Source organism: Trachypithecus francoisi, unplaced genomic scaffold (genome assembly GCF_009764315.1).
Source record: "Trachypithecus francoisi isolate TF-2019V2 unplaced genomic scaffold, Tfra_2.0 Lachesis_group19, whole genome shotgun sequence".
NCBI classification, from domain to species: Eukaryota; Metazoa; Chordata; class Mammalia; order Primates; family Cercopithecidae; genus Trachypithecus; species Trachypithecus francoisi.
In genome coordinates, this window is record NW_022681464.1 from 9616489 (window position 1) to 9630816 (window position 14328).

The 14328-nt window shown below is 43.0% G+C and overlaps 1 protein-coding gene across 2 annotated transcripts in view; it reads left to right on the forward strand.

Moving 5' to 3' along the window:
- PSTPIP2 (proline-serine-threonine phosphatase interacting protein 2) overlaps nucleotides 1-14328 on the forward strand; it is a 101560-nt gene that overhangs the window by 32661 nt on the left and 54571 nt on the right. For both annotated transcript variants that reach the window (XM_033177852.1, XM_033177851.1), the window contains exon 2: nucleotides 8657-8757. In XM_033177852.1, coding sequence (XP_033033743.1) covers nucleotides 8657-8757 — 101 coding nt within the window. The remainder of the gene's footprint in view (nucleotides 1-8656; nucleotides 8758-14328) is intronic.

Sequence of the window (14328 nt, forward strand, 5' to 3'; positions counted from 1 at the left end):
TTAGACGTATTTTTGTTTTTTATTTTAAGGCAGAGTCTCACTCTATTGTCCAGGCTGGAGTGCAGTGGCATGATCTTGGCTCATCACAACCTCCACCTTCCGAGTTTAAGCGATTCTCCTGCCTCAGCCTCCTGAGTATGTGGGACTACAGGTACGCGCCACCATGCCTGGCTAATTTTTGTATTTGTAGTAAAGACAAGGTTTCACTATGTTGGCCAGGCTGGTCTCGAACTCCTGACCTCATGATCTGCCCACCTTGGCCTCCCAAAGTGCTGAGATTATAGGCATGAGCCACCGTGCCTGGCCCTAAATATAATTATTAATATTAATTAATAATAATCCATATATGCAGAATTTGATCCATTTGGTTTTACCTCATAGAGTGGTAAGTAAACAGGAAAGAAAGATCAAGGTTGACAGCATAGGGAGGTAAAATGAACTTTGTGGTTTATCCCAAGTCCAATGTTTTATAGCTCTTAATAAATAACTGAGAGATTTGGATAATATTGTTAGTTAAGAATTAAAATTTTTCATAGTGGTTGGAAGCAGTGATAACGAAAGCAAATAAGGAAAACTTCTAGAGCTTTGTTTCCTCCACCTGTAAAACATAGAAAGGCCTCCTGTCTCACTGTGCTTGTGGAACATGTAGTTCTTTAATGCAAAGTGCAGCGCACTTATGCACCCTATGCCCAGGCACCAAATAAACTGCAGCCTTTGTATGAGATGCAAAGTAACTGGCCTCCTCCCTGTTCTAATGGGGCTCTCTGGGCTTCCAAAAGCCATCATTGCCAACTTGCATGTTTTACTCAAGATTGGAGGTTTTTTAAAAAATGAAATGCAAACCACGGAGGGTCTTCTCTGGCCTTTTCTTTGTATTTCTGACATTCTCTCACCTCCCCATTCTGTAGTCTTCTTTATTTTCACAGGCTTGCATCCTGCTTTCTTCCTCTTATAAGCTCCTCTCAGCAGGAACCATGATGGTTCTTTTAGTCTTTTATATTTTGAATGGCCACAATTGTCAAACTGCATTCCAAGTCACTTGGAAGGTGTATAGAAAGGTAGAGACTGCCGTGCCCCGCCCCAGGTTCAGAATTAGCAGGGCTGGGGTGGGACTGAGGGGTCTGCGTGTTTAACAAGCCGCCTGAGTGATTCTAGCCTGCTAATCCCTGGAGCCCACGTCTATAGAGGTTGTATAACAGACATCATAAGAGGAGCGGGCTGGAGAAGCAGCACAGAACTAGATGTGTGGATGCTCAGCAGCAGGACCTATAACCCTGACGGTGGCTTTGGAGACTGCAGGTGCTGTTTGCTTCCCCTCTACTCCTTACCCTTCTGCCCAGAGGCCATGGGAGGATAGAAGAGGTGAAAAGGAGCATAGAAATAAGTTATCAGAGGCCCTGCAGCATGGAATGAGTAGAGGCTTTCCCCCCAGCAAGTTTACGCAGTTTTTCCAGAGCCTGCTATTCCCGAGCCTGCGTATTCCAGAGCCTTTGTTGGAAAGACTACCATTTTCCCATTCAATAGCTTTGGCAACTTTGTTGAAAGTCAGTTGACCATATATAAGGAAATACACAGGTTAAACTTTTTTTTTTTTTTTTTTTTTTGAGGCGGAGTCTCGCTCTGTCGCCCGGACTGGAGTGCAGTGGCCGGATCTCAGCTCACTGCAAGCTCCACCTCCCGGGTTTACGCCATTCTCCTGCCTCAGCCTCCCGAGTAGCTGGGACTACAGGCGCCCGCCACCTCGCCCGGCTAGTTTTTGTATTTTTAGTAGAGACGGGGTTTCACCGTGTTAGCCAGGATGGTCTCGATCTCCTGACCTCGTGATCCGCCCGTCTCGGCCTCCCAAAGTGCTGGGATTACAGGCTTGAGCCACCGCGCCCGGCCTAAACTTTTTTTTAAAAAACTGTTTCTGCATTCTATTCTGTTCCATTGGTCTATTTGTCTGTCCTCTGAAAGGTACATACTGTTTCTATTACCACAGCTTCAAAAAAAGTTGGTTTTCGGTTGTTGTTGAGGCAGGCTCTTGCTCTGTCATCCACGTTGGAGTGCAGTGGTGCAAAGCTCACTGCAGACTCAACCTCCTGGGCTCAAGCAAGTCTCCTCCTTCAGCCTCCTGAGGAGCTGGGACTACAGGTGGGGGTGTGCACCACCACACCCGGATCAAAAAAAGTTTCAAAGTCAGGTGGTATCAGTCCTCCAACTTTGTTCTTCTTAAAAATTGTTTTTTTCTTTTGCCTATTCTAGGTCCTTGGTAATTCTTTATAAATTTTAGGCTTGACTTGCAAATTTCTACAGAAAAGACTTTCGGGATTTTGTTGGGATCGTGTTGGATCTATAGATCAATTTGGGGAAATTGGTATTTTAACAATATTCACTCCTTCAATCCACAAACATGGTATATATCTACCTTTATTTAGGTCTTCTTCCATTTCTTTTAGCTGTACCTTTTGTAATTTTCAGTGAAGAAATCTTGCAAAACTTCTTGTGTTATTCCTGTATACTTTATCTTTATTATGCCATTATAAATAAATGTTTACACTTTTTTCTTTCCTTTTTTGCCACTGGTATATAGAAACACAATAGATTTTTGTGTATTGACCTTGTGTCCTGCAACATTGTTAAACTTACTAGTTTTAGTAACTTTTTTGTAAACTTCTTAGAATTTTCTGTCCATAATCATGTTGTCTAAAAATAAGGAAGTTTTACTTTTTCCTTTCCAGTATGTATGTTCTTTATTTCTTTTACTTGCCTAGCACTGGCTGGGACTTTCAGTGTGTTGAATAGAAGTAGTGAGAGCAGACATCCTTGCCTTGTTCCTGATCTTAGGAAGAAAGTATTCCATCTTTCACCTTAAGTAGGCTGTTAGCTATAGGCTTTTTGTAGATACTATATGTCAGATTGAGGACATTCCGTTCTCTTAATGATTTGTTGATTTTCTATTGTGAGGTGGTATTGAAGTTTTTCAAATCCTTTTTCTGCATCTTGTAAAATGATTATATGACTTTTCTTATATTTTTCTGTTAATATGGTGAGTTATATTAATTGACGTTCAAAAGTTAAACTAGGCCAGGCATGGTGGCTCATGCCTGTAATCCCAGAACTTTGGGAGGCCGAGGTAGGTGGGTCACTTGAGGTCAGGAGTTTGAGACCAGCCTGGCCAACATGGTGAAACCTTGTCTCTACTAAAAAAAAATACAAAAATTAGCTGGGTGTGGTGGCATGTGACTGTAACCCCAGCTACTTGGGAGGCTGAGGATGGAGAATGGCTTGAACCCAGGAGGGAGAAGTTGTAGTGAGTGAGATCGTGCCACTGCATTCTAGCCTGGGCGACAGATGGAGACTCTGTCTCAAAAAAAAAAAAAAAAAGTTTAACTTGTGTTATTGAGCTACCACTTGATCATAATGTGTTATACTTTTTGGCAAAGGTTTTTACATCTCTGTTTATGAGAGATATTTTTCTGTAATATTCTTTATTATTTTTTTAAAATAATGCCCTTGTCTTTTTTGGTAACGGGATTTTGCAAGTCTCATAAAACAAGTTGAGAAGTATTTTTCTATTTGCTGAAAGAGTTTGAATGCAATTAGTGTTACTTTTTTCCTTAAATGTTTGATAGAATTCAACAGTGAATTCATCTGGGTCTAATGTTTTCTTTGTGGGAAAATGTCAAATTACGTATTCGATTTCCTTAAACATATAGGGCTTTTCAGATATCTGTTTCTTTTCTTTTCTTTTTTTTGGAGATGGAGTCTCTCTCTGTCACCCAGGCTGGAGTGCAGTGGCACAATTTCGGCTCACTGCAACCTTCGCCTCCCGGGTTCAAGAGATTTTCCTGCCTCAGCCTCTTGAGTAGCTGGGACTACAGGCATGCGCCACCACACCCAGCTGATTTTTGTATTTTAGCAGAGATGGGGTTTCACCATATTGACCAGGCTGGTCTTGAATTCCTGGCCTCAAGTGATCCGCCTGCCTTGGCCTCCTAAAGTACTGGGATTATAGGCATAAGCCACTGTGCCTGGCCGGTGCTAGCAGTTTTAAAAAACTCAATTTAAATTTTATTTATTCTCTTCTCTGATGACCCTATCCTGTCCTTTCCTGTCTACTGCATCCACTATGTATTTTCTTTGTATAGTCTTATATACTAGTCTCTAATTTTCCTTGTGCACACATGTTTATTTTATGTACATGTCTTTTACTAACTCTCTGAATGAATGGTAGGAACTGATTGCAGGAACTCTATCTTATGCTGGCTTTGTAAACTTTTTAGTACTTCATATTAGTTGATATATAATTAACAGACATTTCTCAAATAGTATTAATATGGAAACTACTGTGGATGATGGTTTTGGCATAATCCAGATGCCCTTTAAGGAGTTAAATGATTTTTAAAAAAGATGTTAACTCATGATACCAAATAGTATATGCTAGAGGATGTCTTGCCCTTTTTCTTGGCCCTTCTATGCTTATTTTTGTCAGTCAACTTACCACCTGTGTTCTCTGAGTAACATAGGCAGGAGTTTCCAGACCAAGTCCTCCACCACTTTAACTTGACCTTCAGCACTCTTTCTTTTCTCCTGGGGATTTCCTTTCTTGGCTGCCTCTGTAGTCCAGCCACTCCTCTGAAGCAGCAATTATGGTTTTTTTTAAAGGCTGGCAGCTGGGAGGTCTGTGGTTTTGGTTTGTGTTTTCAGGAAACTCTGGCCTAGTTCCACCCGTGCAATCTCACTCAAAGAGTTTCCACATCCTTAATTAAGAAAAAGGGGCCAAGTTTGGTGGCTCATTCCTGTAATTCCAGCACTTTGGGAGGCCGAGGCGGGAGGATCGCTTGAGCTCAGAAGTTCAAGATCAGCCTGGGTAACATAGTGAGACCTCACCTCTACTAAAAAAAAAAAAAAATTAGCCAAGTATGGTAGTGTGCTTGTAGTCCCAGCTACTTGGGAGGCTAAGGTGGAAGGATTGCTCGAGCCTGGGAGATCGAGGCTGCAGTGAGTCATGTTCATGCCGGCGCACTCCAGCCTGGGTGACAGAGTGAGACCCGGTCTCAAAATGAAAAAAAAAAGTAAAGAAAAGAGGAAGCTCAGTGTCTTTCTCTTGTCTTTCTCTGGGAAGAGCAAAGACTCCTGTCTACAAACCAGTTTTGACACTGACCATTTGGTACCCATTCATTCATCACTCAGGAATCTATTTTCATTGTTCTCTTCTAATGCATCTGGCAGCAAGCACAACAGGCCTTTTCATTCTCCAGAATTTTACTGTAGGCCTTTGATGTGAATAATATTAAGATAGATTTTTTGGGAGGGGTGCAGGGGTAGTTCAAAACTGGAAAGAAGCTACAAGCACTTGCAGTAGAGTTGGGACAGAAAGGTATTCACAGGCATGATAGCAAATAACAAATTCAGATGCTAGGGACTCTGAGAACCTAGAGAAGGGAGTAATGGGGCTACTCAGAGAAGTCTTCGGGAAAACCTGGGAACTGAGGGGCTATATCTGAATTCAGGAGAGGATAATGTTAGCATCATCTTAGAGCTGCTGCTGAGTGCTGTATTTCAGGGGCCGTTAGATGCCTTCCTGGCTAAGACAGAGGGGCATGTATGGAGGAGGCCAGTGGACAAATGAGGCTTTGGTGGAAGTTGTTTTTTGGGCTTTCTAAGGTCTAAATTTGTGCTCAAACAGCAGTTACAAAGCATAGAATTAAACATTTCTAACCTAGATTCATAATCTATAAAAGTTTTTATGATTTTATACATCCATTTAAAAAGTGCAAGGAAAAATGGCTTGTTAGGGTGCCAAGTTGAAATCAGCCCCAGGCCTGGGTCCACTGGGTCTTTCTGGGACTGCTGTCTGCTCAACGAGGCCATCATAAGTGACAGCAAATGGAAGAGACAAATTCTGCTTCTCTAGTGTCCAGGGCTGGGTAGAGAGGTATCTTTAGAAACCCCTTATCCTTAGTTCTAGATCCTTGAGGAATCGCCACACTGTCTTCCACAATGGTTGAACTAGTTTACAGTCCCACCAACAGTATAAAAGTACTCCTATTTCTCCACATCCTCTGCAGCACCTATTGTTTCCTGACTTTTTAATGATCGCCATTCTAACTGGTGTGAGGTGGTATCTCATTGTGGTTTTGATTTGCATTTCTCTGATGGCCAGTGATGATGAGCATTTTTTCATGTGTTTGTTGGCTGCATAAATGTCTTCTTTTGAGAAGTGTCTGTGGGTATATATCCAAAGGATTATAAATCATGCTGCTATAAAGACACATGCACACGTATGTTTATTGCAGCACTAGTCACAATAGCAAAGACTTGGAACCAACCCAAATGTTTATCAATGATAGATTAGATTAAGAAAATGTGGCACATGTACACCATGGAATACTATGCAGCCATAAGAAAGGATGAGTTCATGACCTTTGTAGGAACATGGATGAAGCTGGAAACCATCATTCTGAGCAAACTATCGCAAGGAAAGAAAACCAAACACCGCATGTTCTCACTCATAGGTGAGTGAACAATGAGAACACTTGAACAATGAGAACACTTGGACACAGGGTGGGGAACATCACACACCAGGGCCTGTCATGGGGTGGGGTGAGTGGGGAGGGATAGCATTAGGAGATATACCTAATGTAAATGATGAGTTAACGGGTGCAGCACACCAACATGGCACATGTATACATATGTAACAAACCTGCATGTTGTGCACATGTACCCTAGAACTTAAAGTGTGTGTATATATATATATATAAACCCTTATCCCATACGGAACCACACTTCCTTCTGCAAACTGGGGCTGGGAAGGGTTGGCTTGCCTTGGCTGGGATGGGGTGGATGAGTTCAAAACTCCCCAGGGCACATTCAGAGGCCAGCTAACTAACCTCTTAGGGACTGTGATCTGAATCAGACAACCCATTGTATGCATTCGGGGGTGGAAACTAGGGAACCAGCCTCCTTAGGGAACACTTTGGAGTGTTATTTAATGTACTGATTTGTTGGTTTGGGGACTTGTTGGCTTGATTTTTAAAATGTGCTGCATCTGAGGCTGCTGGTTGGGGGACTTAGCCTGGTCCCTCCAACCTTGGAGAGCACAGTAGAATAAAATATAAATAAGTTGCTAATTTAAAAATTTGACCAGGCATGGTGGCTCACGCTCAGCACTTTGGGAGGCCAAGACAGGCAGATTGCTTGAGATCAAGAGTTCGAGACCGGTCTGGGCAACATGGCGAGACCTTTGTCTTTACTAAAACTACAAAAAATAGCTGGATGTGGTGGCACATCCCTGTAGTCTCCGCTACTCAGGAGGCTGAGGCAGGAAAATTACTTGAGCCCAGGAAGCGGGGCTTGCAGTGAGCCAAGATCGTGCCACTGCACTCCAGCCTGGGCAATAGAGTGAGACTCTATATTTAAAAAAAAATATATATATATATACACACACACACACACACACACACACACACACACACACACACACATATATAGTCCTTCTCCCCTAATTGGGGCCAATGACAACGGAGAGCATGCTTCATGCTTCCCAGTGGACAGACAGCCCTATTCTCCCACTCCTGAGTCCTGGTTCCTGGCTCCTGGCTCAGAGCTGCTTGTCTTTTGCGGAGATACCCTTGACCCTCAATAGTGCTAACTGGTGGTAGGAAGAGCTATCAGGGTGAAGTTCAGTGGCAAGTTTTAGGATAGAGAAAAATTGTATAGCACCAGGTTACATGGTCCTGTAGCGTCAGTCAGTTTCCATCCGGCAGTGCAAGGAAGCACATAACAGAAGGCTGGACTGGGTGCCCAGCTCCTTCTCCCTCTCCTTGCCTGACTTTGGGCTTGAGTAGAGGATCCACAGAGGGACCTCAGCCTAGCCAGTTCCCTCATCCCTGTGCCTGTGATTCGTCTGTCACTTCCTGTTTTGTGGCCCTTCAGTCTCATCAGTTAAAAAACTGTTTCACACAACATGTGTTCTTACTTCTTGCATTGTTCTTCTCGGCTTGGAGGTGTCTTGGAGGTAAAGTGTTACCGAACTGAACTTGAATCTGCTCACTGGGCACGGCAAAGCCCAACACTGACACAAAGGTTTGCAGTTACAGGAAGAAAGGCATTTATTGCAGGGCACCAAGCAAGGAAGAGGGGCATGATGGCTTACAAGCAAGGGCCTTTAAAGGCAGGAATGAGGGGGTTTCCAAAGTGAGTTAGGGGCTTAGGAATTTCTGGAACTTCTTTATCAGTTTCCTGGTTCCAGTATGTCGAAGGTCAACATGACTGTGATCAGCATTTGTCATCGGGTGAGAGTCCTGGTTTCTGAAAAACAACTCAAGGATGTATGTAAAGATGTTATCTTTGTTTCTATAGGGAACCAAATATCTTGTGACCCTGACTTACTTGGGTGGCTTGTTTGGTGGATTATTCATTCACTTCCCTAATTTCTAGTTGCAGGGCTAGCTAGATACCTGGAATTTTCCTTGAAGGAACTGAAACATGTTCCTCCATCTCCAGGGTGAGGGTGGAGAAGCCTGACAGGCTCCTAAGGGGGTCCCTGTACCATCTCAAAGTGAGTCAGCAACGTTCTATGGCCAGCTTCTCACCTCTTTTGCCCCATCTTCTCTCCAGCCTCGGGGCTGCCTTCTGTTCCTGGTCTGATGCTATGTTTTCTTTCCCCCAGAGCACAGACATCCTCAGCACCGTCGGCTACGACAGCATTATCCAGCATCTGAACAACGGCCGCAAGAACTGCAAAGAGTTTGAAGAGTTTCTAAAAGAAAGGTATGATGCCCTGTCCTCTCTGAAGACGGTGGGCCAAGATGTCTCCACACAGACAAGGAACAATTTCCTATTTTTCATTTGTGTTTAATGGTTCTGAAGACCCTCTGCTCTAGGTTATGGGATGATACCCGAGAAGTACATGATACTTCTGTCCTAAAGTTCTTAGAAACAAGTTTGACACATAAGATTTATGATGAAACTGTGAACAAATTATAATAAGAAACAAAATATACTTAGTACTGTGTTACAAATAACACGGAAAGACCCCATGATGTAGCTTTTAGACTGCTGAGGAGGAGACCGCTGAGGATTGGCAAAGAAGGAAAGGAGAGGAAGGGAAAAAGGAAGGAGAGAGGGAGGGAGGTAAAGAAAGGAGGAAATAAAATAGAGGATGGGGTGGCTTCATGGAGGAGGAGGTCCTTGTGGTGGCCCTCAGAGGGTGAGGTGGATTTGACAGGTGAAGAAGTACCTGAATATCTGGGAGAACAGCAGGCTTGAGGTGGGAATCAGATGGCTCACATGGTTAGAGGGAGGCAGAGCGCAGCTCAGAGACCAGGAGGATGAGGAGCTGTGGGAAAGCGGTGAAGCTGATCACGACGCTCCTGGGGGTGGCAGGGCATGGTGGTCCATGGGGAACTGCCATGGTTTAGAGGGTTTTCTTATCTTCTTCTTTTTAAAAATGGATAAGATAAAAAACAAAACAAAACAAAAAAAACTTAGTTTTGTGGAAACTTACTCATCTAGAATATTCCATTTTACAGAGGTTCTGGATGAAAGAATATGTTAAGAGGATTTGGGGCCAAAGATCAGGATCTTTGCCAAAATTCAAATCAATGAACAAGTTCTATTTGTAAGGCAGTAAGCGAAAGGCTCAGAACCCAGAGATACAGACATCAAAGTGTTTTTGGTCAACTCTCTCACTTTCTACTCAAGAGAAAATTAGGTAACGATCAAACTTACTCACACTGGTTGCCCAGCCCTTGGGTGGTGAGGCCTGTCTCCTTGAGCCATCCCAAAGGTCTGGAGGACCTGGAGGCCTGAGGAGGGGTGAACCGAGAGAGGCTAAGCTACTGTCAGCACTGTGGAGCTGGCCGCTGCTCCTCCCTCTTTAAGGGAGCAGTTCCCTTCTTTTCTACCCAAGATGGTTGACAGCATTGACATCCAGTTAAAAAGTGTGTCTTTCTTTTTACAAACACTGGCGGTGGGCTTCCTCCTTCCTTCAACAGTGCTAGGACAGAGTTTCATGAGCATGAAGGATCTAGAGATTGCAGGGGACTCTGCTTTTTTCTGTTCCTCCTCCGTTTATGACTTCCATAAATGTCCTCCTGGGAATGAAATGGCCTTGGAATACATCTGCAGAGGAAGGAAGTATCTGTTGGCTCAGGACCCCAGGTACTGACTGCCTGGCAAGACCATCCAAGGGTCCCCTGATACAGTGGGGTTTGTCTAAATCAGTGGCTTCCATACTTTTTGGAATGTGACCCTCAAAAAATATATTTTACACAGCCACCCAGTACACACATGCATAAACAAAACAATGAAACAGGACTACCCTGTCAATTTATCCAATTGTATTTAATTTTAAAATGCTAGTCTTCCAGCTATTCAGGAGGCTGAGGTCGTGGGATCACTTAGCCCAGGAGTTCAAGGTTGCAGTGAGCTCTGATTGCACCACTGCACTCTAGCCTGGGTGACAGAGTGAGATCCTGTCTTTCAAAAAAAAATTGCTGGTCATAATCCATTGAATTGATTTATGGCTCACAAATGGGTCATGACCCACAGTTGAAAAACACTAGTCCAAATAGGACCCCAAAGCTAAGTTCTCACTTTTAAAAACAATTCACAAAAATACATAAGAGTAGGAAATGTATGGAGAATAAAAATTATTATTTGTATTGTATTTCTAGTATATGTTCTCTTTCCTCCCATGGGTTTTATAGCAAAAAGAAGTCAGTCTTGTGCTTTCCAGTTTTGGGGAAGAATCTGCAGACATTAGATCAGTGTGTATGCCCTGGGCGTGGAGATGCAGTCCCTGAGTGTGTGGCCTGCTTGGCGTTGGGCCTCTGTTCCTGTGGCACGCTTGCAGGAAGGAAGCTGCTGTCATTGAGCCTGTGTGTTTGTTCCTCCACTGTGTCCTGTTCAAGGGTAATTCATGTGCAGAAGGACAGTCCTCCAGGCATGGGGGTCCAGCTTTCCTCTTGTTCAGGTGGGTGCAGGATGCTTGTGGGAACTGAGACTCAGTCGGCTGCATTTGTGCCATAATCTAATATGACTGAAACATCCTCCTTGAGTCTTAAACGTTGTATGACTGAGCTGTCATAAATTACATGTAGAGGCCGGGCGTGGTAGCTCGCGCCTGTAATCCCAGCACTTTGGGAGGCCGAGGCAGGTGGATCACCTGAGGTTGAGAGTTCGAGACCAGCCTGACCAACATGGAGAAACCCCATCTCTACTAAAAATACAAAATTAGCTGGGCGTGGTGGCACATGCCTGTAATCCCAGCTACTTGGGAGGCTGAGGCAGGAGAATGACTTGAACCCAGGAGGTGGAGGTTGCAGTAAGCTGAGATCTCGCTATTGCACTACAGCCTGGGCAACAAGAGTGAAACTCCGTCTCAAAACAAAAACAAAAAACAAACAAACAAAAATTACATGTAGAACCCTGGGATATTTGTGGTTCTTAGAGACAAGAGGCAAACACACACCAATACAGGGGCAAAGATAACAGGCTGTTATATGTAATAATTATTTTTGAACAACCACCTCTTGTCCAATGTCATATGTTATTTATTATTTTGAGTTCATCAAATTTAATACACATACATTTATAAGACTTTTATATGGTACATGGCTAAACATGCCCTATATCTAATGGGGTACTTTTAAGACTTTCCAAAAGTGTCAAAGTCCTACCATGGGCCTCTCGAATTTCTGGCAGTTTAGTGGCAAGGGGAAGGGGGAGATACTATACTTCCTGGTGAGCTCCCACACCCTTCTCTTCCCTGGATGGAACCCAGCACTGCATCCCTCCGTGCCACATTTTACCTCCATTACGGGAACTAGGAAATACCCTTTTCGTTGGTTGTACCCAGACAGATTGCAGTAAATTCATCTGCACTCTGTGGGGTTGGACAGAACAATCACCCCAGTGCAAGGAGCCGCTCATGTGCTGCTCTGGAGGGACAGGGAGGCTGCCTTTCTTGCCACCCATAGGGCAGATTCTTGCATCCAGGGTAGATATATAAAAATAAAGTTAGCTCAGAGGGTAGATACAAGTGATTAAATGAGATTATATAATAACTGCTGTTTATTGAAGGCTTGCTGGATACATAGGGCAGATTCCAAAGCCCAACTTTCCTAGGTTTGAAACCATATTACCCCTTATTAGCTGTCTGACCTTAGGCAAATGCCATAATCTCTCTGAACCTCAGTTTCTTCAATTGTAACATAAGGATGAGAACAGTTAACATACAGGGTTATTGTAATAACTGTTACAATAATTGTTATAATTAATATTGTTAACAATTATAACAATAATTGTTTATAACTACTGCATTGTTATAATAATTGTTAATAACTACTATAATTAATTGTTACAATTAATATTGTAACATATTAACAATTAATATTGTCATAATATTAAATCAAAATTGATATTAATTAAATCAATTAATACATAATTAAATAATACTGTAAGTAACAAAACATAGTAACAAACACTCTGTCAGTGAATTGTAAATTTATCTGGTTTACCCTTCTCTCAGCTGGAAGAGCACAACAATAATAGAGGTGAGGCTGGCAACCACAGCCAACATCTGAATAGTTACGTAATATAACCATAACATTGAGGCTTACACATCCCTTTGGTATTTGTATTGGCTGCGTAAGGTTTCTTGGAACAGAAGTGTAGCTTTGTAGATGAGGTTTAAGTAATTTACCAGGGGAATCTAGAAAATGACAGAACCCAGAATGGTCCAGAGGGGCGGTGAGGATGGGGGTCTCATACAACCCCTGTGTTCATGATTCATCAACACTGGCAAAAGGGCTGGTGGCGATCCGGGGAGATGGGCCAGTTCCCAGCACAGACACACTCTCCTTCTCTTTTCTGTTTATACAGTCTCACTCATTATACCCATTCGCTGTATTTCAGCCAGATGGGTTTATTGGTGAGCATGCTTTGGATGTCTCTGCCTGTACCTCTTTACTTCAGTATTTCCCCACCTGGAAAGTCCTCCTTTTTCCTTGATGCCTAAGTAAATTCTCCCCATCCTTCCACGTCCAGGTCAAATTTTCCTCTTCTTTCATTTCTCTCCATTTTTTTTTTTTTTAAAGACAGAGTCTCGCTCTGTCATCCAGGCTAGGGTACAGTGGTGCAATCTCGGCTCACTTCAACCTCTGCCTCTCCGGTTCAGACAGTTCTTGCACCTCAGCCTCCCGAGTAGCTGGGATTACAGGTGTGCACCGCCACACCCAGCTAATTTTTGTATTTTTAGTAGAGATGGGGTTTCTTCCTATTGGCCAGGCTGGTCTTGAACTTTTGGTCTCAAGTGATCTGGCCTGCCTCAGCCTCCCAAAGTGCTGGGATTATAGGCGTGAGCAACCCGACCTTATTTCTCTTTAAAGGACCTTATTTCTCTTTAAAGGAAACATTCTGCATAGGACTTTAGTCTGAAGTCTTTCAGCCAGTTAACAATTAAAATGAAGCCATCTCGTCACTGGTAGCCCAAGCCCATGGACTCTCCCACCCTCAGATGCCCAGATGTGGCGAAATATTATATAATGAGCTCCTGATATGAGCAGAAAATGAGAACTATAAAAATAAGGTTAATCATACCTTAGAGGGTAGCTAGAGATGATTAAATGAGATTATATTAATAGCTTCTGTTTATTGAAAGCTTACTCTATGGAAGCTACAATGTGTTTTGTATATATTATTTAATTCTCATAAAAACTCTGTATGGTAAGTTTTCTCATCTTTATGTTATAATTGAAGAAATTGAGGTTCAGAGAGGCTATGGAACTTGCCTTAGGTCAGACAGCTAATTAGCTGTAGATACGGTTTCAAACCTAGAAAATTTGGGCCCTGGAATCTGCTATTAACCAGTACACTGTGCCCAGTACAGTAGCTGGTACACAATACGTAGTGGGTAAATGGTACCCACTGATCTTAGGCAAGTTCCATAACCTTTACTAATATTGTTATATTAAGTGTAGAAGCCAAGTAGGGAATATATCATTAGCTTCCTTTTACAGACAAGAACACTGAAGTTTAGCGGGTTTAAATGACTTGCCCAAGATTACAATATCAGTAAGTAGTAAAGCTGGGATTCCTATTGACTTCATGTCTGGTGGTTTTTCCGCTTTAGTTAATGGTCTCTTGAGAAAGTTGGGTGTATTCTCTGAAGGAGAACAGGAACTTGGCAGCCAAGTCAGTTCTCTTAATTGTGTGCTGCAATAGGATTCTGAGTAGGGAGGAGGGAAGCATGCTTGTGGAACGCCTTTATGTCCAGAATTCTTTACCATTTGTAGATTAGCAGCTATACCTATGCTTTTGGGGATCCACAGCCCCGGT